The sequence below is a fragment of the Penicillium oxalicum genome, chromosome VII (assembly GCF_001723175.1).
Source record: "Penicillium oxalicum strain HP7-1 chromosome VII, whole genome shotgun sequence".
Taxonomy (NCBI): domain Eukaryota; kingdom Fungi; phylum Ascomycota; class Eurotiomycetes; order Eurotiales; family Aspergillaceae; genus Penicillium; species Penicillium oxalicum.
The window spans coordinates 1,348,141-1,374,199 of record NC_064656.1 but is presented as its reverse complement, the minus strand read 5'-3'; the positions used below and the strand labels follow the sequence as shown (position 1 = coordinate 1,374,199).

Genomic DNA, 26,059 nt, shown 5'->3' with positions numbered 1-26,059 from the left:
GAAATTCGGCGTCCTATCCCTTGTGAATGACAGCTCTGGTCCGTTAAAAGTCTCACCTTTGATAACTGAAAAGGCAACTTTGATTTAACATCTTGTTTCAAGGGCCACACCCGCTTTCCACCATTCTACCCGTGCTCTACAATGGATCTTGGTTGGATTTACTTCTTGTACCACCTCCGTATTCGAATCTCGATCCAAACCGAAGGGTGCCTTAATGACGACGGCTGGATTCTCTATCTTGCACTGCTTTTCACAATGTGATCATCCTTGTAGAGGACGTAATCATGTCTATGATAATATTACACTTCGAACTAATTAAGTTGGCCTTGCTCAACTCTCCACTATGAGGCTGCGAGATCGGCAACAAGAACACGATTTTGATTGACCGCAATCACTCAGCCGTGATGGCTGCATTCCAACACGTGGAGATCCTACTCCAATACTGCTCCGGATGTATCCTCATATGCCCAACATGCGGCGAGCCCTCGAACATTTCCGTCTCCACAGCTTTGAACCCTAACGTTTTCACCCCGGCCACATTCTCCTCCAGATCCTCATACCAGATGATCTCGTCTTCCTTGGAATACATGTACAGCCTGCTTGCCTGCCGTGTGGTCACCTCGGCATCATTCATGATTCGGTTCGCCCAGACACCTGAGGGCTCTGAGCCGCGCACAATCTCCAACAGATAGTTGGCCCACAGGAAGATCCACCACAGAGCCTGCGTGACCACAAACGGCCAGGGAAACATCTTCGCCGTGCCGACAGCCATGGCGCGAGACCACCGACCTACTTGAGTCGAGAAGACCAGGCCGCCGGGCGTGGAGTCACATACCAGCAGCTCGTGGGGCATTTGCTTGTCCTTGCCATGTCGTTCTTGATACGCAGCCATGGCGGCGGCCATGAAAATTCCACCCGTGTTGGACATGGCATGAAGCAGGACTCGTTCCTTTTCGCCAGTGCCGCCGTCGCCTGTTGGGGTGGGAAAAACAGTGTCGATGATTGGCATCATCGCCTGCACCCGGTCATTGAGCGGCTGGCGCGAAGCATGAAGGGTCTTTGAAATGGCCACGAGGATCCGCGACGAAGGGTAGAGATTGTGGAAGCCCTCGGCGTATTTGGAAACGTGTTTTGGCAGGCCATCGCCCCAGGCGAAGATGATGATTGTGGTGGGATGAGTTGCGGGTACTGAGTTGGTAGTTTCATTGCCATTGCGAAGGTAGATTCGATCTGATAGCGCAGTGAACCCTGGGAAAGATACTGGTTTTGACGGCATTGTGAATGTCGGTGTCCTTGTCAACGGTGGAAGTTGCTGCAAGACCGGACCGTGCTAGTTGGTCTTCGTGGGTGATTTGAATGTGGGAGTAGTCGTACTGCCACTTTACTCGCACACGAGGAGCGACGGGCGTCGTTTAGTTAAGGTTCCCCTTTTTGCCTTCTGGAATGCGCAAAATGAGTCCCCACGTTGGATCTTTTGCTCAATTTGTGGTATGAAAATATCTAGATCGGGTGCTGGTTCGCCGAAATCCGGCCGTCAAAGAGGAAACACCGTCCCCATTAGTAACCCTTTTTGGCTGGTATCCTGGCATCCTGTTGGGACGATGATTTGGGTTTGTCTCTGATGGCCGGTTTATTGGTCGCGGATCTGCCCACAAGTGGGTCGTTGAGAAAAAAGATCGAGTTGGCAGCAAACTGCCTCGGCTGATACCCCTTTTGGAAAATTTTTAGAATCACCCGGCTAGCCCGTTCAGGAGCCGCGCCGCTTACTGTAAACAGAGAGCAAGGTGGCGCCCTGAACGGTCGCATTCAAGATCGTGTAATCAGCAATGACGTACAATATGGAGCCAGAATTGTAAGTGATGCCTTGACCTCTCGTGGAGCCGCATTCCGGCTGGAGGGTCGGCATGGAAAAACCGGCGAGAATCTGCTCAAAATGGAGGACGCTCCGGAGTCTCAGGCGCAGAGACTCAACATGATCATTGCACCGGCTCCCTTTTTCCACCGACCCTCGTTGACATTCAGTCTCTTGATCGTTTCCGATTGAAAGAGACTCGCGTCTTGTAAGTCCAGGACTAGCAACGGCGACGCCCCCGAGTGCTTTCGAGTCAACACACGTCTGGCGAGCGGTGTTGTAGAGGAATCACGCAGCGCACTGCCTGGATCTTCCTTTGCTGAAAAAAAAATAAAGAGATGGGTATTTGTTTCAGTCTGCGGAGAATATCAGAAATAAATTCATCTTGCTACCTGTGTGTCGCAGCAGTAGGAGGCCAGTGCTTGTCGACCAAGGGCACCAGTATATGTCCAAGGAAGGCGGAGCCCCAGAGAAACCAGTAAGGCGATCACACCAAGGGGCGAAGGGGAGCGGTGTACAAGGCACCTCTGATCTCTCTGTAGATCGCCAGTTGGTGCGATCCTCGAATATAGAGGCCTTACATCTTATTGGAAAAGCCGTCTTGGTGGACCCTGGCCATGGAATGATAGTCTGGACGCCTGAAACACTGCCACACTCGTGCAGGCTGTTTCATCGGAGGTCTGGGCCACCGGACGTTGTTTGTGTACCTGATTCCCCGTCAAAGTGACTGCCATGACGGGCTTCCGCCCCCACACACGTGTCTTTCACCTGACACTAGGCTTCCCAAGCAGATTCTGGGGCGGCTGATAGAAGTCACCTTCATCTACTCCTACCAAAAACCCACCACCCCTTGATATTCCTCACGAGGGCTCCGTACCACTATGCGACCTGTGCAATGGGAGACGGCTCTGGCGGTCGTTCTCCTGTGTGGGAATGCGTCCGCCGTCGCCTTTAACCCCAAAGATGAGGGTCAGTCCGCCGTCCGGGGATAAACCTCCACTAGTGAAAGTGTGGGGACCATGTTGACTTTTTGTTCTCTCTTTCACAACAAAAACAGAATCAGTTAAAAAGGCTGCAAGTGTTGCTGCCAACAACACTATCACACTTTACAATGGTCGCAAGACGCGAGATATTCCCGGCCAATGGACTGCTGCCTGGTACGCGGGAGGTGTGATGTTTGACACCCTGATCAACTATTGGTACTATACCGGCGACACTACCTACAATGACGCCGTGAGCGATGGGATGTACTGGCAGATAGGGAAGGATTCAGACTACATGCCGTCCAATTACACTCAACTCATAAGCAATGGTGATCAACTGTGCTGGGCTTTCGCCGCCATGTCTGCCGCCGAGATGAACTTCACCCAGCGGAGCTCGAGGCCATCGTGGACCACCGTGGCAGAGAATGTGTTTAACACCCAAATCAAACGATGGGATACCAGCAACTGCAAGGGTGGTATGCGCTCGGATCTTTGGCCCTACCAAGAGGGCTATACGGATAAAGGTGCTTTGAGTAATGGCGGACTCTTTGAGCTTGCTGCTCGCCTGGCCCACGTAACGGGTAACAAAACCTATTCAGATTGGGCCGAGAAAATCTGGGACTGGAGTGCCACCACACCGCTGCTGGACGTTGATACGGGGGCCGTCTCTGACGCGACGACTTGTGAAACCAACTGCACCAAGCCAAACACCAGTCTGGAATGGTCCTGGAACTATGGGGTTTACCTTGGTGGGGCTGCGTACTTGTACAATGCGGTGAGTGTTTTCCCTCTCCTACCAGGTCAAGAAATTGGTGTTTGCACACCACCGACTCAGGGTCGCCCTGGAAGCTCGTCACGACAATCTGCTAACGCCAAATCTTCCATAGACCAACGGTGACCGCAAGTGGAAGAGTGGGGTCGACAACCTCCTGAATGCCATCATGCCTCTCTTCTTCCCGACTGGTGGATTTGGTCTTGCTGACGGGAAGATCATGGTCGAGATGGCCTGCGAACCGTCCAACACTTGTGACCAAGATATGGTGGTCATGAGAAGCACCTTCATCCACGGGCTGGTCCATACGGCGCTGAAAGCGCCTTATACCATGTCCAAGATCCTCCCCTTGCTCCAAGGTTCTGCATCCGCCGCAGCAATGACCTGTACAGGGGGCGAGTCTGATCTATGCGATGGGCCGTGGTACAAGGAGAAATATGGCTCAAACGCCAGCGTCGAAACCCAACTGGCGGCACTCAGCATTTTCACCTCGAACCTGATCGCTTTCTCGAACTCTACAGCCTCGCCCGGGTCAAGCAGCGCGAACTCATCGAGTGGCACCACTGCTACCCCGACGCAGACTGCCAGCTCTTCAGGGGCGGCTGAAGCTACCACGACCACCGACCACAATGCTGCTGACGGGCTCTCCAGTAGCACGGGGGTGATGTTCCTGGCCGTATTTTCGGCGGGTTTCGCAGCCCTCTTCTAAGGCTCATCACCTCGTTAGTTCGCTGGTGGCCCAAACGGTGAGGTCTTTGTCGTTTTGAGCAAAGTGGGCGAATTCATTGTACAAAATGCCCTCATGCTTACGCAGCCCCCTACTTGATCCTGCGGGAAGATTCAATTTGCGATGCCTTTGACGGGTTGTATTTCAAATATATTAATTGATGTCACGAACGAGGGGTGTCCCTCGCCCTTTTTTTTTTCTCTCTCATTGGCACCACCAGCTCTGGTGTCGGCTCGCCTCTTTCCCCTCTTCTCAAGGCCTCATCTTCCCCGCCTTCAGTCCAAGTCAGCATCGATGAGGTACAACCGTGTTGTGGAGGTGAATTCCGGGGCTGGTCCCACTTGTCAGAGTCTCTCGGTGTTGTCCGGCATTTCCATCTCGGCGACTCGTGGTGTGTCAATTGGTGGATTGTCGCCGACTCTGGCCTGCATTTCGTGGGGGTGGGTCTCCGCCTCTCGTCTTTCTGGGGTATCAGACAAGCGCAGTCCGTCTCAAACCTCAGAGATTATCTGGATATCGGTGTGGCGTCAACCAGTGCCCGGTTCTATGGTGGATGCTTGCACTCTTGCATTGTGTGGAGGAGTTCAAATCAAATGATGGGTTGCCGTACCTCTGATTACAGCGATGTTTTCCCATCTTCCGAGGGAGATGTGGGCCCGGCAGGTTGAGCTCCTGATCTCCGTCTTGAACGCGATCGTTCTTTGCATTCCAATCTCTTCATCTCATCTACCAGCCCGAAAGGGACGGAGCTTTCTGGGGTAAACGAAATTAGCACCGTCTCCACACGGGGATAGTCGTGCAAACTGCTGAGGAACCAGTTGATGGCTATAACGGCATTAGATTCACGACGGGATGCATACATAAGTGGAACTCGAGGCTGGATCCATCTGCATCTCACAGTCGCTGCGCGCCAGGGTCTATGTCAGGGCTTTTGTACTTGGTAGTCAAAACATCTAGTGATGAGACTGCGCGGCACACATCAAGAATGCGTCTGATCCCTCCGCCACGACTGTTCCTCTTTACGCAGCCAGCCCAGAGGATAGAAGAGATGGCTATAGTTCCGTGTGATACCCATCTGGCGACGAAAACCAAGGAAAATCCATTGATAGAGTCTTGCAAGTCTTCTTTCCAACCCGGGTATCGAGCTTCACGGCATATCCCGACTCTCGAAGCTTTTCCTTCCATTTCACGCATTATCGGGCAGGAGGCAGCATCGTTCCCATTTATCGGCTCATAGAGTCCATTCGAGAAGATTGGTTTCCGAGAAAATGCCTTTTCACAGCTGCCCACATGATCTGTGTAGTGAAAACTTCGTCTGAACATGCTCTAGGCTAGTGAGAAATTAGGTTCCTCTTCTTATCCCAGTACCTTGTTCATGACCGGGACCATATATTTCGTGATACGAGAGTCCCCGACCCATGGAACCGCTTTCATCTTAAGCTTTTATGTTTTATTTATTTCAATTTGTTTGAGTTTCCTTCTTCGAGGCTTGGTGTGGCTTGCCGCAGGATCCTCGAAGATTCACTGCTTCCAGCGATTATTATTCTTCGATCGTGTGAAACCCAATTCGCATTATTGCGTTAGCCAGCGTCGGGTCGGACCAAATCCGTGCCATGTCCTCAAAATCTTCCAGAAAGTCCCGGGGGGCCGCACTCATTCTCGTATCGCACTTCGGCACTTGAGTATTTCTGTATGCTCTTTCGGTCGTGTGATTGGAGGAAATTAAGGTTGCTGAGGTCTTTCTGGGCCTTTCGCTTCCATCTATTCGTCCCCGTGACTTTCGTTCTTCCCTTCTAGAAGCAAAAAAAAAGACTGGTCTGGGCCACTAAAAACCACTGGACTTGGAGAACATGGGCGTGGGTACAGTACTGTTGGGAAATGAAAAGGTCAAGGTTGCCTAGAATGGCAGCAAACCCTCGAACTGTGCGGTGCGCCCGGGATGGACTTGCCTGCATGGCAGATGCAGATACAGATCCAGTCTGTCTTGATGCAGGGCTCCGAACTCCGGGGGCGGACCCGTTGCATTATCTGTTACATTAGGTAGCCAGATTTGGTCAGATAGGAGCGAGATAGCAGGGCTGCTGAGGTGGACACGACCAGAAACCATGGCTCCACTGGGTTCCAGTCATATCTGCTGCCCCCTCCGTATGCAGTATGTGTCTCATCGAGAGATATACAGTATCTGTGTCCGTGTGGACAACAGTCCGGTAGGACTGTGGTAGGGGCATGAATCCTTCCCGTTGACCAAGATTACGAATATGGTGTCCTGGTTCATCAATTTGGGCGGCATCATCAGAATTTGCACCTCTGCTGTTCGCTTGTATTCTAATCGTCGTAAGGGCCTCGTGGCTGACTTTGCATGATGTCAATTCTGTGCTGCATTTGGTTAGTCACGGTGAGATTCCGTTATGCCATACTGGAGTTGATCAGCACCGCTTACCCCGTAGTCTTCTTCTTCTATCAGAGTCCTTCTCCAGCAGAGCCACGAGACTCGTCCCTGTGGACTGTGAGGGCCCCCGTTCGTTTGTACCATGTGTGACCCAATGCGTGCCTGGGTGGAGATGGTCTCTTTTTTTTTTCAGAAGTTCCATGTTCACGACGACATGGTCTCCGTATCCATGACTCTAGTCCAATCAATATTTCATCTTTGAAAAAAAAAACCCTATTTGACATGGAATAAACTCTGGGCCCTGGGACGCCCTCCAGAACAAGCAAAAAACCACCTCGGACCGCGCTGGGCCAAGGCGCGCGGATCGACCCTGGAGATTCCCTATGGGACAATGTCATTGGTGTAGATCGCCGAGCTCGGTTCTTCCTACCAATCAAACAGCCGGCATGCTATCGCCTCTCCGGATCCCGTCCGCTGACAAGACGGTGGATGACTTTCTATCCTTTCAACCCACTCACGATGCACGACTCGGTCAGACTCGTGCTGGCCCGTCGATCCAAGTGGATGCGCCAGTCCCGCCTACCGTCTGGGCATCGCGGAAGGGAGAATCATCGCAGGACAAACGGTGTGGTTTCTGTACCCCAAATTCCATTACCTAACAGCATAGTTGATTGTAGGTCTCCCCCCCGCGTTCTATCGGATCTGGAGTATGGGTGCGGGTGTCTGTACCCATTCGACGAGGTCCTGTACACTGCAGAGTTGACACTGTGCGGTACTTGCGTTCAACTGTTCTCTATCAGTGCCATCAACCCACCAATCCGGACCCTGGGGAAGAAGACATGTAGCCTACGATTCCTGGGGGGGGGGGGGATCCGTCATACCGGTCTCATCCTTATTTTATCTCACACACTCCCTCGTCTCTCTAAAGCTGACGGAATACCATCCCCCCCTTCTCACCCTTCCCCCCTCCCTTCTCCAGATTGCGTGCTCTTCGGCTTTGATCAACGCGGCGTGAGAGCATCTTTGCAGTGCACCGGGATCGGCACATTCGTTGGCCCACCATGGAGAAGCAAGAATTCACGGATGATGACGCCCAACTGGCGCAGATGGGCCACAAGGCCGAGCTGAAGCGACAATTCTCGTTGCTGTGAGTGCTTGGTTCGAAGCAGAGACATTCGGAAAGGCATCAATGCGGTCGAGGACTGACCGTGAGGAATGCTGTTTAGGTCAATGCTGGGTCTGGCTTTTGCGATTCTCAATGTACGTGGATCATCGAGATTCTTGGATGGGCAGAATTGAGTGTCTTCAATACTGACGGTCCATGTTCAACAGTCTTGGACGGCTCTGTCAACTAGTTTGTCCCTCAGTCTGCCCTCGGGAGGCAGTGTGAGCGTGGTCTGGGGTAAGGTGGTTCCGGTCTGAGTGAAGGAAGTCAGAGTCGAGAGGCACGATGACTGACGGTCACTGTGTAGGTCTGATCACGGCCGGTATTTGCAATCTGTGCATGGCTGCGTCTTTGGCCGAGTTTCTTTCTGCGTATCCTACGTAAGTTGGAGAGAAAACCCATACCTGCGCGTACACACATACACACGCAGAGAGAGAGAGAGAGAGAGAGAGAGAGAGAGAGAGGGAGATGAGTCCATGGAAGAAAAATGAAGACTTGGAATTCACTGCATTGGGTTCTTGGCTAACCACGACAATAGTGCTGGAGGTCAATATCACTGGGTTGCTGGTAAGTGAAACCAACAGAAAGAAATACATTCGAGTCAAGACACATATGCATTGAACTAATATTGATACGTTTCCAGTCAGTACGTATCTTCGGATTCCGGAATTAGAGGTTTCCCTCTGCTTCGAATGCTTCAATGCAAGAATCTAATCAATCTGCAGTTTCTTGGGAGCGCTGGGTACCCATCCTCTCCTGGATCACCGGGTGGGTGAACTGCTCCGGATGGGTGGCCCTGGTGGCCACCGGTGGTCTGCTGGGGAGTCAGCTTATCCTCGGCGTGATTTCCCTGATGAACCCGGTACGCAGTGGTCCGGCACCGTCAGATGAGCACAAGACTGATTCCCTTTTCTTTTTTTCTTCTCTTTCCCACAGGAGTACGACCCTCAACGCTGGCACCAGTTCTTGATCTACATTGCCTATAATATTGTCGCATTTTCGATCAATAGTTTGTTGAACAGAATTTTGCCCCTGTTTAATAAAGCAGCCTGTGAGTCTCTTATGACTTGCAAACGTTCTTTGCGACGATCGTGACGGCTTGCTGACCCCCTCATCAGTCATCTGGTCTCTGACTGGGTTCACCGTGATTTGCATCACCGTTCTCGCCTGTGCCTCGCCCAACTACAACTCGGGAGAGTATGTCTGAATGCTCTTTTACCTTCAGGGTCAAACAGTATTAACATCAAATTAGTTTCGTCTTTCGCGAGTTTATCAATGAGACCGGTTGGCCCGATGGCATTGCCTGGCTCCTTGGAGTGAGTCTTCTGCTCTCTGCGCGATTTGACCCTCGTCATACTGACCATGAGTAGCTGCTGCAAGGTGGTCTTGGTGTAACCGGATTCGTAAGTCCCTTTTTTCTCTCCCATGCACTTGGATTTCTACAGTCGACACTGACTAATCCCGATGCAGGATGGTGTGGCACACATGATTGAAGAAATCCCCAATCCTTCTGTCGAGGGCCCCAAGATTATGATCGCTTGTGTCGGCATCGGCACTGTGACCGGTACCATTTTCCTGGTCGTTTTGCTCTTTGTGGCCGGCAACATCAACGACATTATCGCATCGTCGGCCGGGCCTCTCCTTGCTATTCTCAAGAATGCCACTCAGAACAATGCTGGTGCCATTTGCCTGTTGATGTAAGTGTTTGGAATGTCGACGACCTGACGAGTGTGGGATTCTGACAAATCACCACGACAGCTTCCCGCTTGTGTGTATGCTCTTCGCAACCACCGCGATCATGACAACCAGCAGTCGCATGTGCTACGCCTTTGCGCGCGATGGCGGTCTGCCTTTTTCGCGCTTTTTCGCCCAAGTGCACCCCAAATTGAAGGTCCCCCTGAACTCGCTCGTCCTCAACTTGGCCCTGGTCATCATTTTTGGCCTGATCTTCTTGGGCTCCACGAGGTGAGCTTGTCACAAGCGTGGCTTGAATGTACCGAGAGCGTTTTGCTGACCCGGTCGCAGTGCCTTCAATGCCATCGTGTCCGCTTCCGTAGTCCTCCTGGATCTGGCCTATGGCATTCCCATTGCGATCAATTGCCTTCGTGGGCGCAACACCCTTCCTGAGCGGCCTTTTGTCCTTCCCAACTGGCTCGGCTGGATCTTGAACATTGTAAGTTGAGCCAAGAAGAGCCCCTTCCCGGTGGTAGCGGTATCAGTCACTAACAGATCACAGGTCTCGCTGGTTTATATCATTCTCACCACCATTCTCTTCCTCTTCCCACCTGAGCTCCCCGCCACAGGTAGCAACATGAGTATGTTCATTTTCCCATCAGCTTGCATCGCAAACCCCCTTATATCGCTAACGATGCATGTACAGACTACTGTGTTGCCGCCTTTGGTATCGTCTTTGTCATCTCGACGATTACATGGATCTTCGATGGTCGGAAGAACTTTGTCGGGCCTCGCATCGAAGTTGAAGGTCTTTCCGGCCAGGTTGGAGAACACTCGGACCACCCTCCTATCCCTGTGGTGGAACGCAAGTCTTGAGAGCCGGCGACATTGACTCTGGTTTTCTCTTTTTTTTTCACCATGATATCTACGATTCATTAGCAACTCCGCCTTGTACATCTTTTCCTTTTTCCTTTTTCCTCTGGTCTTCTTCCCTGTAAAAATATCATTTTCCTCGTGCAATCGACGTGCTCAAGTTGGTCTACTCCATCAGAATTGACCTGTAAAGTATCGATTGATGGACTGTCGTTGATGATTTTGAGGCTGGTGCGGGGAGGCTTTTTTTTTCCATTACGTCATGGTAGCCCCGGATGCCTGAGGCTGTACTTTCCCAACATTTCATAGCGACCCTGTGATGGCGATCCGGCCATGGGCCGATCTACACCATGCCATCTCGGCATGTCATGACTTTTTATATTTAGCTGACCACCGACGAACGTTGTGGCTGTGTTAGCATACCATCGCACCAAGGGCATCACGCTCTGTTGAAAATCGAACACGGTTGTCAGCGCACGACGCGATCCACGCTTTTCCCCCTCTCCCCGCTGGTTCCTCGTCGGAGTGACCTACCCATCACGAACTCACTTTGATCTCACCATGTTTCAAATTCCATCCTGGAAAATGTCCAAGCTATTCTCCTGGGGCGAAAACAAGCCCATTGACCTACCGACTGTCAAAGTGTATGACTTGGAGAATTCCGAGGAGAAAAACACGAGAGCACTGAAACACCTCTTGAAGCTCAACCATGCGAATCATGCCATTCTATGGAATGAACGAAAGTTCCACAACCATGCCCCTCATGTATGAGTACACTGAACTGAACGCCCGCGATCTCTTTTTGAATGAAATCACGCAATTGCTGTGGGAGATGAGACTAACTTCTGGGGGGTGGTTTTTTCCTTTTTGGTGAGGTTGTGTAGCTTCTCAGTGCGGCATACCTGCAAGGTGCCGATGCGGATGATTTAGCCCGACTGTATGAGTCCGAGTCGAAAGAGCTCGAGGAGTGGGATGATTCACCGGCCGAGGTCACTGAGGATGATTGGAGGGAGTTTCTTGGACGGAGAGAGTATGTTTTCATGCGAAAAGGGGGAGGTTGATCGCCTGGATCGGGTTGTGCACCGGAGCTAACTGTGGTCTGGGCAGGTATCAAAAGGCCTTTGTGGACTTTTTTGAAGATGAAATGGTGCGGTTGGGGTATGATTGGCAACAGGTGGTGGGGGAGTATTTGTTCTCGGGGGAGGAACCGATGTTTAATTCTATCATGGCGGACCGTATGTTTTCCTTCTGGATGATGGCTGTCCCTTTCTTTGGAATCATGGTGAAAAGACATGGCTGACTCGCCTCATCAGTCGGTCATCCATTGATTCACCTGGCCTACGCCTATGAAATGTCCAGTCGCGAAGTCGGCATGGAATCACTCGGCTTGGCCGCCACCTGTTACAACAAAATGCATCGCTATCTGGACGACCCCGTCATGTCCCAGGTGGAGGCGCCCTACCACACCACATCCCTATTTGAGATTATCGACCGAATCCGCACCGACAAGAAGCTCGACGGCCTCTTTGTCACCCCGGGTGATCACAACGTTGAATATCTCTTTGACCATCACGAGGCCATTCTTCTCGACCACTGGAATGCCTGGCAAATTACCAACCCGATGGAACAATTCCGGGAAAGCCAACAGCTCGCCGCGGCTCTGCTCGTCGCCACTCACCCCGACTCGAGTGAGAAGTATGATTTCTTCCTCGTCCACGTGCTGACCACCAGCCATGCCGTCCGGGTCCTTTTACCCCTGATTCCGGCCAAATTCCAGATCCCCCTGGTCCGGCAGTGGTGGCTCATCACCCTGGCCATCTACATTGCGCAGTTACGGCCGACAATCTCCATGGATGTCCTACGAGACTACGATGTCCGAGGCCGAGACTGGACCTGGACGGCGGAGCAAGCGGTTCGGGGCCCACACTCGAGCGACTCGCATTATGTCAAGGCCTTGCGATCGCTGCGAGAATGTGCGATGACCTGGGGTGATTCGGATGAGGTGTTTTTGAAAGCGGCGGTCAAGTTTGGCGAGGAGTTTACTGAATGGGGTGGATTTGTGTGATGATGGGTTGGTTCTCTTCGTCTCTTGTCTTTCACCGTGGGCGGAAGATGGTCCTGTGAGCACGAAGATTGTTGTGGGACCAGGAAGGATTGAATTCTATTGCAGAATGGGTTTTTGTTTTTTTTTTGCCCGTCATTTTACAGTTTCATTGACACTGGAGGGGGAATCCCAGTAGTATCAGAATGTGATTGGATCTGGAGCCGCTCAAGTCGACAGTCGACAGTCCATACGTCCTGGATGTCATTTGGCGCTCATGTGCCGCGTAGTGGGTCTCTTCTTCTTCTTTTTTTTTTGTTTGACGGACTGTCAAGCAAAGTAGCTTGACCAGCTGGTGACGGACCTCTCTACCAGTGGAAAACCTTCGTTTCGTGGATTCCATTCGGGAGATGAATATACCACTACATTGGGTGGGTACTGTTCTGAGTAAGTGCAAGTACCGAGTACAGAATCCTCACAGTTCCTCCGTGAGTCCGTCAGCAAGATGATTGGCTCTCTCCCTCCCCACCCATCAAAGCCAAGACCCCCAACGTCACCGGGCGCTGTCCTCGTCGAAATTCCCAGAACCACCGACTCAACCCGATCGACCGCAAGAGCGCATTGCGCATTGAGATCCAGGACTTTGGACAGCAGGGAGAGAGCAGAAACAAATACACAGCCCCAAGAAAAGAAAACAGAGGGAAATTGACTGACACACAAATCCCCTTTCTCGTCGCCAGAGGCAGTTTTTGTCCAACATGCAACCCTTGTCCTCACAGTCTATCCGTCAGGTGCTGGGCCACGTCCGAATGGCCCGACCTTTCTTCCACTGGACCGGTCGCGGGGCAGCGGTCCGTCCTTTTTTGCCCCAACGACCACCCTCTGGCTTCTTCCGCACATGCACCACATCACCTTCTCCGTCTTCGTCCTCGTGTTCAACATCCAGTCACCCTCCTGTCAAAATGGCCGATGAAATCAAACAGAAGATTGCCACCATCTTTGAGAATAATCAGAAATGGGTCTCGGCCAAGAAAGAGGGTGATGCGGCCTTCTTTGACAAGTTGGCGCAGGTCAAACTCCCGAGTATCTGTACGTGGCTCCCCCCCCCCCCCCCCCCCCCCCCCCCGATTTCGGCAGTGGGAAAATCCCCCTCGCCGTTCAGCTGTCCACTGCACACACACACTCTACTCTCTCTCTCTCTCTCTCTGTGTTTCTTGACTTGCCATTGCGCAATCCGACTTTTCTCTCGGGATCGAAGAGAGTAAGTTGCCGAGACCCATTCACTAATGCTCATCCCCTTGCCCTCAGGTACATCGGCTGCAGCGACAGCGTCCCCGCCAACGAAATCATGGGCCTCGAAGCCGGTGAGGTCTTTGTCCACCGCAACATCGCAATCTAGTCCCCAATATCGATCTGAACGTCATGTCCGTGGTCAACTATGCCGTCCGCCACCTGGGCGTCAAACACATCATCGTCTGTGGCCACTACAACTGCGGCGGGGTCAAGGCCGCGCTGACCCCAACTGATCTGGGCCTGTTGAACCCGTGGCTGCGCAACATCCGCGACGTGTACCGACTGCATGAGAAGAGTTGGATGCGATCCAGGATGAGACGAAGCGGTACAATCGGCTGGTGGAGTTGAATGTGATTGAGTCGTGTCGCAATGTGATCAAGACGGCGGCGGTGCAGCAAAGTTATCGACAGAAGCAGTACCCGATTGTGCACGGGTGGGTGTTTGATCTGCAGGATGGCTTGCTGCGGGATTTGAAGATTGATTTTGAGGATATGTTGAAGGATGTCATGAAGATTTATCATTTGTCGGAGGATTCGTTGCACTCGGAGACCTCGGGGGGTGCCTAGATATGTTCACCATCATCGGGGATGGATGGGGGATGTTTAGTGGCGTATAGGTAATAGCATGGAGATGTCTTCTTTTATTTTTCCCTTCTTCTTCTTCTTCTTTCGCTCCCTCTCTCTCTCTCTCTCTCTCTTTTCCACATGAATCATGTCAGACCTTGTGAGGAGGGTGGGGGGGGGGGGGGGGGGGGGGGGGGGGGGGGGGGGGGGGGTGGGGGGGGGGGGTCGTGGGAGAAGGATGGTGCATGTCCGATAGAGTTGGTCATTGCCCTGCGGGTTGCGCTCAACAAGGTAAGCTGATAGTACTCAACATGCCATCGGGGGGGAGAGAGGCAGGAGGGAGGGGTTGGTACACGTGTAATCGTACAGATCCCCAAACCCCCCCCCCACAAGTCCAAAAATCAGAAAGCAATTCGTTGCAAAATCACCTTTCAAGCCCGCATGGATGGTCATCAAGATTCCTCTTCCCCACTCTCATTGATCGAGAGTGCCTGTCCATTCCTGGGATCATACACAATCCCATGGACACTCAAATGTCCCTGTCTCGACGCCTCGGCCACCTCACTCATCCCGCGCAACGACCGCAACTGGTCCAGGATATTCAATTCGACAAAGGCAGCGTCTCGATCCGACGCGGATACATGATCAATCAGGTGTCGATGTTTCGCATGTAACGAGTCGAGCTTTCTAAACATCACGCACGCATGTTGTTAACCGGTTAGTACTGTCTGGCGTATTTTTTTGCGCTTCATCCACCGCAGGACTCGAATACATTCTTTACAACCATTCACGCGGCAATATCCAGGAAAGACACACCTTAACCACGGACCCGGCACCCCATTCCCCGACGATGCCCGCACAATGCCACACCCGTAATGCCCACACACCACAATATGCTTCACTTTCAACTCCACCACCGCGTGCCGTACCAGGGTCTCGCACGACAGATCGTCCGGGATGATCATGTTGCCCAGGTTGCGAAGCTCTAGCATTTCATCCGGGAGGAAATCCAGGATGGTGGTTTCTTTGCAATCGCTGTCTGAGCAGCCGATCCAGAGGATTTGTTTGTCGAGGGGGGACTGAGGGCGGGAGAGGAAGTTGGTTCCGATGGCGCGGGTCTCGTAGCTGAAGAATTGAATGGGTGGAGGGTCGGAGTGGGAGGGAGATTGTGAAGGGGAAGGAGAAGGAGGAGTCGGAGACTCTGTATACATTCGGATCGGCATTTTGAGGGTAATGCGGACGAGTCGAGAGTGGGAAAGGCGGAGGATGTGGCGGCTGGTGTTGAGGAGGAGAGGGCGGGAGAAGAGGGGGATGCGAGTTGATGGATGTCTACTAGTACTCCATTTCAGTGGTGATGGTGGTAGTAGAAGTAATAGTAGGACTAGTAGTGGTGGTAATGGTACGTAGAAGTAAGACAGAAGTAGAAGGGGGAGAGAGAGAGAGACAGAGAATGTAATATGAAAAAAGCGCTAATGCGGTAAGTACTCGTGAGCCAAATGATTAGAGATCATCGTTCCTTGGGGGGAATAAAACCAGTTGCGTTCGGACAACGGCCGAATGCCCGAGATAGTGCCATTCAGTGACTGGATCCACGAGCCACGAGGTTGGTCTTTGGGGACACTCCCGAAGGAGTGTAGCCCGAGCCCACGTCCATTGATGTAAGCAGGACAAGTCATACTACTGCGGACTGGCCCACATCCAGTACGACGATCAGATGTGTCCTCTGTATGATGAACTCATATCTGGCTCATGCAAGTATTGTAGTAATCACTTGGTTGAGAGACGACTAGCAGAGAGTCCAGACCCCCCCATTCTCCTCCAAAACTTTCAACGGGATGATGATCTTTTCCTTGCGTGGAAGTGAGCCTACTCCGTTAGAAGTCTCATTCAGAGACTGTCCGTGGAACGGAGGAACCTCGATTGGGATATGGCTCGTCATTCACATTTCGCTCGTGGGGCAACGCCAGAGAGGTTTGCTGGATGAGACTGGCCGAGAATTGTCCGCGGAGACACATCTAGGACCAATGAGAAAGAGTCATCGGGTCCGATAACTGGCGGGAGCCACCCGTGAGATCTTCAACGCCCCCGACATTATTTTGCCAGGAGCACGTGGGGGTGGAGCCCGTTGCGTGTGCAAGCTCTTGTTGGTTTTCTGATTCCCAGGGTGGTCGCTACAAGAGTCTTCCAGACCGCAACTGGAGATAAAACCGGGGTTTCTTGAACGAGATGTGATAAAGGGATCTGCCGTGTGGCGGTGAAGACGGCAAGTGGTCGATCAGTCTCGGCGAAAGGCACTGTTTCTGCGAAAGACGGTTTGTGCTAAGGCAAATTCTCGAGAGCGGGAGTGGCCGCATCAGACCCGTCATTCATGCTCCACATTCCAAAGGGAGCTCATTCGGGAATGCCTGAAAGTGTTCTATCTACTGAGCAGCAGAGTGAAAATGGAGACTCGTAGTGCTTCTCGGAGTGTGGAATGGCAGCTCAGGCTCGCCAGAGTTGAAGATCATGTGATTCATTGATGGATGTATTTGGTGGTGGTTACAGCCGAGCAGTCACGGGTTGCTCTGTACATGCTCGGTCTCGGTAGGCCTGGCATTCGATCCTGCGGACATGACAAATCTTGTCCAGCACAAGCTCACAGTTGGATCCATGCAAACAAGTCATTTCAGAACCGGAACAGCAAAGTAGATGGGAGCCGCGGGTCAGTGTCAGCAAAGGTGCGCCGCTGCAACGCGTTTTTTTTTTTTTTTTTTTCACGCCTGACCCCTGTCGACTGGAATGGGAGGACACAGAATGACGCTCTGCATGGTATCACGACTCGCTTTGTGTAAAAAACAGAAAACAAAAAAAAACCAAACGCAAATAGTCACAGAATCATGATGCCGAGTCCAAGGTATCTGATTTTCCAAGCCTCTCCCAAGTCCCGCGCAGATCGCGCATGCCTTCGTGCAAAGTGGGAAAGGTATTGTGCAAGCGTGACAGGAGAAGTTCTTGTTCGGCCAGGCGCCGGAGGGCTCGATCATGGTCATCCCGCTCCTTCAGCAAGGCTACTTGCAGCTGGTAATTGGTTTCTTCGAGGCGTTGATGCCGCTGCTGAAGTTCAGCGACGATTGTCCTCAAAGACTGACAGTCCTCTAGCGAATGAGCGTCGAGGGCATCGCACTCGAATCGGTTGTCGCTCAGGTTGTGCGTCTCCTCGCCCTGTCCTGTTAAAATCGCACAGTCACACTCGCGAGGTGCCGGTGTCGAGTTTCTGGATTCCTAACGAGACTTTGAGTCCCAGTGTGACGGGGAAACGGGCAGATCATCTGAGTTTCTTACCTTGCGTTGATCATGAGTCTCAACCGAGGTGTACATGGTGAATCTGATTTAAAGCACCAAAGTGATAAAGTCTGAGATTGTGCGTGTCGAGGATGTGAGATTCAGTCAATTCCTCTCGTCTCTAAGACTAGGTTGAGCCACGATCCCGTCCTGGACGCAGTGCGTATTTATCAATGGTCCCCATTCCGGCGATTCTTGACGGTCACTCTCTGGGAACAAGGGGGCTGTGGACGTGTCCGGCAAAGACCAATCGTCAGGGATAGCTGCACTTCCCAATGCACCCCCTCATGATGCAAAGAGTCCCGGGTCCGGGGAATCCCCGAAGTCAGACGGTGCGTGGACACCCCGATCTTCCATGAATGTCCATCCCTGTGAGCTCGGTCGGTATGGAGCTAGCGTCTACTTCATTGTCATCGGTCGAATCCCAGTTCTCGGGATCAACGAACTCTATTTAATCAGGTGTAGGCTTCACCAAGTATCATGCCGCGTCAATGTTTTAATTGCGGTACATATGGAAGACTTCTTGTCCAAATATGCTTGCAAAAGGGTTGTAGATGCATGGATCAAGTTAGAGGGAGAGAGCGTGTCCAGTTCACGCCATGCTTTTCTCATCTTTCCATCTTGAGGGGATCTCAAAGCGCAGCGGCAATCATCTGAGACTCGGTCTCTCAACCGCAAAGGGGTATGTCCGGTGCTTGGAAGACGGTAGACTGAGTCGTAGACTGCATGGCCCAAACTCAATCACTCTTGGAACGAAGCCATCCGGCCGAAAGGTGGGCCGTGGGCCGTGGACAGCGACAAGGCACATGATATCCACGTGATCTTGTTGAACTCCACCCGCTGTGGATCGTTTGGACACTGATGTTTGCACTGTTTGTCATCCCATCCCGGCTGGCGCGTGTGTCCAAGTTGGGCTCCGATCCCCAAAGTGGTCAGCTCCCTGAGTCCCGAGCCTGGCAAACATTCACGTGAATTTGCTGTCCCGTCGATCGAATGTGCAAATGCCTCCCTCATCAGCTCCCCGAGATGCGGATGTGGTTCTCCACCTGCATGCGGAGTTACTCCCCAATATTCGCCAAGTCACCCTATACGTGACGCTCCCTCGGCTTCCCGCGTTAGAAGGGGTGCAACCGCAGATCCAGCTCTCAGAGTCATGCAAGTCGGTCACAGTATCACTCCCGGAGCCTTGGAATCATGTATCAGAGACGCTCAAGTTACCTGCCCGCGTCGCCAGCGCGACGCGGCAAAATACCAATCTGAGAATGTCAACCCCGTCTACTCCAGCACAGCCGGCAGATTCGGGACTAGAATACTCGCTCAGGATGATGATCCATCCCAGCGACGTGGCCACCGCGACTCCAGATGTGGTGTCTGATGAGTACGTCCCTTGGACCGCGGCAGATATGACGCCTCTCACGCGTATGCGGTGTCGGGGCTGTGGAACGCCTTTCATGAAAGATGGAGGCTCTGAGGAGTCTGTCAACGGGGAACTCCCTTCAGTCAGATCGGAATGGCTCTGGAAAGACCTTCCAAGTGGGAACTGGGCCGAAATGATGGACTTTTGGCACTGTCACAAGCCTGATCCCCATGAACACGATCCGAAGTCCGAGGCCGACGCTGCCCTCAAACTTGAGGGTGAGACTGCTCAAATGAAAGGGTTTGGAGCCGCCAGTCGAGTGGAAGCAATCCCCGGTACCGTGCTGATTGACGTAGCCTCATTTCTACTGTCCGAAGCGGATTGCACCAACTTGAATAGGGTAAGTCTCCCTTCAGAACCTTTCCCCATAGGTAGAAAATCTTCGCTTTGAAACACACCAGCCTCGAAAGTGGTTTTTTTTTCGCTCGATCCCTCTTCTCCACACTTGATGGGCAACCAGAAGGAGACCATTTCATAACCATGTTGTGGCCTCCGATACTATTGCCCAAGATTGATGATTATGCATCTCTGTCAACTGATCAGGGCGGGAAGTGGTTTGATTCATGTCGCGGACCTATCCAGGGCAGTCATCCTCTCTGGTGAGATGGATTTCGCCTCGGATGGGTGACTCCTAGACGTTATTCTAACTGCTGTCCTGGACAGTGGATCTTCAAGAGACTGCCCTCTGCGTTTTCAATGACAGACTGGGCTCTGCGGGCCTTCTCCCGAGCAGTGGAACTGTTATGATTAAAGAGAGGTACATGGCAAGGCTCTGACTGTTGCCCCCATTTGGGCAAATTGAATTGAACTACAATCACTGAAAAGAAAAACAAAATTGAAACTCATTTCCTCCTCTTGACTTTGCTTGATTTCTCCTCCCCGACAGTATATTGGCACCACTAGACATACTGACCTCGTTATCGCCTGGCAGGCATGTATTGAAGGAAGTGAGACAGGCAATGCAACATCGCCCTTGGAAAGAAGCTTGCAGTGCACCAAGTGCGAGGGGATCGTTGGCATGGACGACCCATCGGCAAGAGGCTGGCGACTACTCAAAGCCCACCTATCACTTAGTCACGATCCGACAAGTCCCAGTGTAGATGAAGCAACATGGGACAGCCCTCCGGTCCAACTGATTGTCGCAGCACAACTGCTCGAGCTGATCGAAAGAGAAAGTGCAAGACGATTTGTGGTTCATCGTGGGCAAAAACAGGGGTTGCTGGTATGTTGCCTTGGTCCGCCCAAGTGACCGAATCACACTAACAGAGGGCTCTCTCAGCTTTGGGTCTTCAACCCCGACTTGCGGTACTCCAATTCTGGCTCAGACTATAATGTCAGCGCCCAACAAGCCATGAAAGTGCTGTATCAGACGATACAAGACGTGGATGTGCTACTCACTCCGGAAATTGGCAACCCGTCACCCTTGTCTGTGGAAGAACTCGAGTTGCCAGCGATGATCTATGGAGCTTTGGAACAAGCCCTCCGTGAAAGCAGCGAGATATTACCCTCCACCGCACGCCAGTTCAACAAGTGGAAAGTTGGCCTACTGCATCGTTTCAGCAGAATTCAGGTCTAATGAGGGGCATGAATGAGATTTTGGCCCGCCTCCCCGACTTTATTGCTCCGATGCGAATTCGGAATTTGGAGGTATTCAGCTGGAAACTACCGAGGCAATCAAATGTCTCTTATCTTCAACGAATCATTCATACGCAAGTGACAGCTGTACGCTGTCAATAATGCTCTTTGGAGAAACAAAGTACTGTGGGACACCCTCCTCCTTGCATGGCAGCCTATTCTTCAAATGGTGTCTCAAATGGCGGTTCAGCTTGAGGAGTCAATCGGGCAACGTGACGCGTTTGGCCATCTTCCCAGTCAAAGACTGCTGAGTGACAGGCGAGGCGATTCTAGCCAAGTCAGCATCTTCATATTTCAAACCTATTCACGGGGCGTTGCTACTCACATCCCATACAACCACGGTTCCGGCCCTCCATCGAATACGAGCCTGGAGATCCTGTGACAAGGCGATATGATCGTACAAGAATTTTAGAAGATAATCGGATTCCTCCTTCTTGTACCCAACGATGGATCGGGTAACTGGCACATCGTCAGTCAGAGACGGTCTATCATCGGCCTTGAAAAGAACACAAGTGACTTACACTGCGGGTTCACATAAAGTGCCTTCTCCCCGGTGACCGGGTGTGTTCTCACGACAGGATGCTCTGAAGTGACCGGATCCCGACGTGCAATGCCCCCTCGAAGAAGACTCGCATTGACCTGCTCCACTCCCGAATGCACCGCCTTTAGGCCGTGTAATCTCTTCTGAAATTCCGGTGACAGACGCTTATAAGCTTGCACCATGTCGGCGAAGAGGGTGTCTCCGCCTGTGGAAGGTGCATCGAGAATGTACAAGAAAGTTGTTCCGGGTGGCTGTTTTTCAAATGTCACATCCGAGTGCCATGCAATCGTGTTGGTTCTTTGGGCGAGGAAGGCTCCTCCGGTACGATCTTGCGCCCCCCGATAAACGAGATGAATTTCGGGGAAGCCCTTGGGGGCTCCGGATGTCTGGTGGATGTGATGGCGGCCGAAATAGCCCGCGTAATCGACGGCTTCTTGAATCGGGAGAGAAGCAAAGTCTTGATCACGGAATACTAGAAATGGAAGTGGTTAGTCTTCAGTTCTGCCAGAGCTGCTCTCAAGAATGGATGCATGGACATACCAACGACACGTCTCTGCGCGACGTACAAAGCTAGCTGATCTTTGCCCGCCTTGCTCAGCTTGCTGAGCTGCACCCCATGCACCTCGGAGCCGATGAATGCAGTCAGATCGTCCACCTTGGCCTGGCCCTCTGGGAGCAAATCGGGGAACGAAGGATCGGCGTCCTTTCCGTGGTCATAGTGCTCGAAATGTTCCAGGGGAGGGTATCTGCCAGTTGGATATCACAGTGTCAGTCCACGAAATCATCACTGTGCTTTGATCACCATGTCTTCTTGATGAGCTTCATACCTCTCAGTTTCATTGTCCCAGACTGGCAGGTAGTGCGGAAACGACGCTGGGGGCTGCTTGATCGTTCCTTTGGACTCGGCCTCGGTTTCGTATCGGTACCCGATGATATTCTCCTTATTGTATCCTGAATCGGTCTTCAGAGGCACCGAAAACGAAGTATCGCGGAGGGGGGTTGTTTCGGTGATTGACGGGGCCATGATGAGTGGGAGAGCTGAAATCTCAAGATGTGAATTCTTTTTGTTCCTGGAACAGGTGTAGCATGTTCCGTCTTCCAACTATATATACGTGACCTCTCTCTGAGCGCATGGCATTCATTGCCGACAAGATATTCATCGCATTTATTCCAGTAATGGTGGAACGCTCGGACGGTATGCGGGGCTAACTCTCTCGTCTGTAAAGCCATCGCCTACAGTACGGATGCACAGATCCCTATCGTAATCGAGGTTGATTATGAGCAATACCTATTTACGCATTCCGAGAGGTTCACCAATAGACACTCGCCATCTGACTACCGGGAAAGAATCTGGACATGACGGTTGACGTGTATACACAAGAACAAAGACCATCGACATGAGAGCTTCGAATGGCGTGATGATAAGGTAGTATGCCGTTCGTGCCGTTTTTTCCCCCACAAATGCCGAAACAGATATCGCTATCGAGAAGCAATGAGGCCCGTGCTAAGAAAGACGAGGTCTGCCAAGTTCATAGTCTCGACGGTCTTTGGCGTGGAGAGACTTGGGACTCCAAGCTTAGGATGTGCTTGGTTAATTGCCGAGGCTTTGCCCCCTCGGATGGCGTGATGACCAACTTTCTTTGCGCAACTTGATCAACATCCGCCAATCTTGACAACAACGTGCACTTGAATTGGATGTACAGGCGAGTCAGGCCCTTGGCAAAGTGATCTTGACGACAAGAGAATGCCTGTTGAGACTGCACCTTTTTTCCCTCCCTTTGACAAGAGAGAAGTCTGCTTTTCACTGGGAGTAGAGTGTCCAGGACTCCTCCCACTTGCACTTTGTCAAGGTCCATCGTGGGAAGAATGGAGTTTTTAGTTCGCGCAAACAAAACGACCCAAAGCTTTGGCATTTCCTCCGGTTGATCTCTGTTTCAAAGCTCGTGTGCTTCGCGCAAATCGCGAGCTGACTGTGACGATGCTTTGTTTCGCTGGTGGGCACCCCGCAGATGGCTTGCTAGATCGCGGCGATGTGGATCTACGAATGGCGCCCTAATTGGACTAAAACTAACGTCAATTACTCGTCTCTTGCGTGCTACAGCCACTTGGCCATTGAAACACATCAAGATGTATGGTCTATCTCGTGGGGGGGGGGGGAGCACCTTCTTCGGGAAGGTGTGGCAGCGTGCTGTCAAATTCGAATCTCACCCAGAGGGAACATCAGGATTCGACCTGTCTTGAAGTGTCCATGAGTGGGATGTCGCTTGCAGGCTTTCAATACTAGTAGGCCGCTTGCAATGAAATCGTCCATGTCGCTCCATGCCGCGATAGGGCGAACGCCACCAGTCAGATTATCTCAGAATTCGATTCGCCCGATGGATCTCTTACTGTGGACACCCTCTCTTCGTACCCGGTCAAGCTAGCTCTAAAGATGTACATTTGGCGCATCTTGTGGGGATCACTCTGTGAACAAGATAGTCTCATCCTCCCGATGCCATGGAATGACGTGATTATCTGGCTTGATGGCTTCTTCCTGAGATCTGAGACTATCAATCACAATGGCTGTTCCTCTGTTTTTTTTCACAGTGATTATATAGTCTTTTCTCAGCCGGAGATGAAACCTTTGATTCACAAATCACCAGTCGAATCACTTGCAATATGGCAATCGAAGAAGCCAAAGTCTTCGCCCCTGGCTTGGAGACAACTGACACCAAAGCTCTCCCCAATGTCTCTTCAGCCAGCGACATAGACTCATCTTCGACAAGTAGCAATCCACAAACACGCAAGCGTCCTCTCGATTCTACATTTGACACCACAGAGGATCCACGTTACTACAAGCCCATTCCGGAATATGAGGGTATTCATCGCTGGGACCCGGAGTTTGAATGGACAGAGGAAGAGGAAAAAGCCGTGGTGAAAAAGGTACATCTCATTACAAGTATAGCGTGAAATAGGCTCGCCTCGAGAGAGGCATTTGTCAAGATTCTAACCGTCAACTTCTCCCAGATCGATTGGCGTGTCTGCACTTTTGCATGTGTGACGTTCTTTGCTCTTCAACTGGACCGGGGGAATGTTGTCCAGGCCACGTCCGATAACATGCTTCGCGATCTTGGCATGAATACCAACGACTACAACACTGGCCAGACCATCTTCTTGCTGATGTTCTTGTTTGCGGAGCTGCCTTCGCAACTGGTATCCAAGTGGATCGGACCAGATCGGTGGATTCCCATCCAAATGGTGTCGTGGAGTCTCGTCGCCGCCTGTCAAGCTTTTGTTCAGAACCGATCATCTTATTTCGTGACACGGGCTCTGTTGGGACTGCTCGAGGGTGGATTGTAAGCTGTCAACTTTGTTTCTAGGCTGGCGGTGGGATTTGCTGACGAGAATTCTTTTTTTTTTCCCTCTCTCTCTTCCATAGTATCCCCGACACGATTCTTTTCCTCTCGTTCTGGTACAAATCAAAGGAGCTTCCGGTTCGTCTGAGCTACTTCTGGGTTGCTTATCAAGGAACGTCAATTGTCAGCGCATTTCTGGCGTTTGGCTTTTTGCATATTCGTCAATCCGATGGTCGGGGAGGCTGGCGATATCTCTTCGCCCTGGAAGGGTTGATCACCGGCATCATCGGCATCGTCGCCGCCTTCTGGATGCCCCCTTCGCCGACGCAGACTGCCGGCCGATTCCGCGGCAAAGACGGATGGTTCAATGCTCACGAGGAAAAGATCATGGTCAACCGAATCCTTCGCGATGATCCGAGCAAAGGAGGTATGCACAACCGCCAGCCCGTGACTCCTCGACTGCTGTGGCAGGCTCTGAAGGACTACGATATGTGGGTCATCTATCTGCTGGGTCTGACCTGGTTGATTCCACACACACCTGCCTCCAGCTACATCAGCTTGCAGCTGAAGTCGCTCGGCTTCAGCACCTTTCACACCAACCTGTTAACCATCCCCTCATCGCTGATATTCATCGCCAACCTGCTGATATGGACGCGAATCTCTGAGCGGTTCAACCAGCGTCTGCTCCTCGGAGTGGTATCCGAGACTTGGGCAATCATTTTGTTGATTGCGCTGGAACTTCTTCCGGCTGGTGCCAATGCTTGGGTACGATGGACTCTTCTGACACTCCTACTGGGAATGCCGTATGTGCATGCCATTATTGTGGCAATCACCTCTCGCAATGCGGGGAGTGTGCGGACACGGACGGTGGCCACTGCACTCTATAATATGATGGTACAGGTTAGCAGCATTATTGGCAACAATGTGAGTTGAGCACAACAACCCTTTCTTTGAGCTTGCGAGAGAAGGTGGACAAAGTCAAGTTCAAGTATTGATTGGCTTTTGGTTGTTTCTTGATTCTAGATTTACCGCGAAAACGATAAACCATACTATCGAACGGGGAACACAGTCTTGATCGCCATCGCAGCCTGGAGCTTGGTCATGTTCATCATTGCAAAGTATTACTACGTCTGGCGAAACAAGTAAGCTCGCCCTCTTCATCGCTCCGTTTGGTTTGATCATGCCACAGTTCTGACCCGTGATTTCTCAGGCAAAATGCTGCTATTTGGGATAAGATGACCGGCGAGGAAAGAGAACGCTATGTTGCTGAGAATCAAGATCTCGGAAACAAAAGGTGTGTGTGTTTTTTTTTCTTTCTTTTGACTCATTTCATGGCCCTGACTTTGAGGAATGAGAACTCAAACTGACTCTGAAATAGATTGGACTTTCGCTTCGCTCATTGATCTACCCGAGTTCAAGCTGGATGTCAAAATAATCAGCTTGTGTCCCTCTGGAAGGAGGTCAATCAGAAACGGATG

The 26,059-nt window shown here is 51.8% G+C and overlaps 10 protein-coding genes across 10 annotated transcripts; 6 read left to right on the top strand and 4 right to left on the bottom strand.

The window, feature by feature from the left end:
• Positions 1-391: 391 nt before the first annotated feature.
• POX_g09015 (uncharacterized protein) lies at positions 392-1,276 on the bottom strand (the record flags this gene model as incomplete). Its single annotated transcript, XM_050117780.1, has 1 exon — positions 392-1,276. One exon carries the CDS (start codon positions 1,274-1,276, stop codon positions 392-394), a length of 885 nt encoding a protein of 294 aa, XP_049965924.1.
• Positions 1,277-2,733: 1,457 nt separating this feature from the next.
• On the top strand, positions 2,734-4,316 carry POX_g09014 (uncharacterized protein; the record flags this gene model as incomplete). The annotated part of the gene is made up of 3 exons (XM_050117779.1): positions 2,734-2,821; positions 2,910-3,610; positions 3,723-4,316. 3 exons carry the CDS (start codon positions 2,734-2,736, stop codon positions 4,314-4,316), a joined length of 1,383 nt encoding a protein of 460 aa, XP_049965923.1.
• Positions 4,317-7,784: 3,468 nt separating this feature from the next.
• POX_g09013 (uncharacterized protein) lies at positions 7,785-10,438 on the top strand (the record flags this gene model as incomplete). The annotated part of the gene is made up of 15 exons (XM_050117778.1): positions 7,785-7,870; positions 7,950-7,983; positions 8,056-8,125; positions 8,196-8,268; positions 8,427-8,455; positions 8,614-8,750; positions 8,825-8,939; positions 9,007-9,085; positions 9,141-9,204; positions 9,259-9,291; positions 9,359-9,585; positions 9,647-9,853; positions 9,914-10,061; positions 10,125-10,203; positions 10,269-10,438. 15 exons carry the CDS (start codon positions 7,785-7,787, stop codon positions 10,436-10,438), a joined length of 1,551 nt encoding a protein of 516 aa, XP_049965922.1.
• A 558-nt stretch (positions 10,439-10,996) lies between these two features.
• POX_g09012 (uncharacterized protein) lies at positions 10,997-12,500 on the top strand (the record flags this gene model as incomplete). The annotated part of the gene is made up of 4 exons (XM_050117777.1): positions 10,997-11,200; positions 11,320-11,465; positions 11,543-11,670; positions 11,749-12,500. 4 exons carry the CDS (start codon positions 10,997-10,999, stop codon positions 12,498-12,500), a joined length of 1,230 nt encoding a protein of 409 aa, XP_049965921.1.
• Positions 12,501-13,438: 938 nt separating this feature from the next.
• Positions 13,439-14,335, top strand: POX_g09011 (Carbonic anhydrase; the record flags this gene model as incomplete). Its single annotated transcript, XM_050117776.1, has 3 exons — positions 13,439-13,565; positions 13,876-14,042; positions 14,081-14,335. The coding sequence occupies 3 exons, from the start codon at positions 13,439-13,441 to the stop codon at positions 14,333-14,335; spliced, it is 549 nt and encodes a 182-aa protein (XP_049965920.1).
• A 449-nt stretch (positions 14,336-14,784) lies between these two features.
• Positions 14,785-15,555, bottom strand: POX_g09010 (uncharacterized protein; the record flags this gene model as incomplete). Its single annotated transcript, XM_050117775.1, has 2 exons — positions 14,785-15,019; positions 15,149-15,555. The coding sequence occupies 2 exons, from the start codon at positions 15,553-15,555 to the stop codon at positions 14,785-14,787; spliced, it is 642 nt and encodes a 213-aa protein (XP_049965919.1).
• Positions 15,556-17,206: 1,651 nt separating this feature from the next.
• POX_g09009 (uncharacterized protein) lies at positions 17,207-17,689 on the bottom strand (the record flags this gene model as incomplete). Its single annotated transcript, XM_050117774.1, has 2 exons — positions 17,207-17,593; positions 17,654-17,689. 2 exons carry the CDS (start codon positions 17,687-17,689, stop codon positions 17,207-17,209), a joined length of 423 nt encoding a protein of 140 aa, XP_049965918.1.
• Positions 17,690-18,654: 965 nt separating this feature from the next.
• Positions 18,655-20,646, top strand: POX_g09008 (uncharacterized protein; the record flags this gene model as incomplete). Its single annotated transcript, XM_050117773.1, has 3 exons — positions 18,655-19,410; positions 20,002-20,292; positions 20,350-20,646. 3 exons carry the CDS (start codon positions 18,655-18,657, stop codon positions 20,644-20,646), a joined length of 1,344 nt encoding a protein of 447 aa, XP_049965917.1.
• A 214-nt stretch (positions 20,647-20,860) lies between these two features.
• POX_g09007 (Alpha-ketoglutarate-dependent sulfonate dioxygenase) lies at positions 20,861-22,270 on the bottom strand (the record flags this gene model as incomplete). The annotated part of the gene is made up of 5 exons (XM_050117772.1): positions 20,861-20,974; positions 21,031-21,164; positions 21,227-21,718; positions 21,787-21,992; positions 22,074-22,270. The coding sequence occupies 5 exons, from the start codon at positions 22,268-22,270 to the stop codon at positions 20,861-20,863; spliced, it is 1,143 nt and encodes a 380-aa protein (XP_049965916.1).
• A 1,634-nt stretch (positions 22,271-23,904) lies between these two features.
• POX_g09006 (putative transporter) lies at positions 23,905-25,984 on the top strand (the record flags this gene model as incomplete). Its single annotated transcript, XM_050117771.1, has 6 exons — positions 23,905-24,168; positions 24,253-24,581; positions 24,665-25,505; positions 25,605-25,723; positions 25,792-25,875; positions 25,960-25,984. 6 exons carry the CDS (start codon positions 23,905-23,907, stop codon positions 25,982-25,984), a joined length of 1,662 nt encoding a protein of 553 aa, XP_049965915.1.
• Between the last annotated feature and the right edge of the window lie 75 nt (positions 25,985-26,059).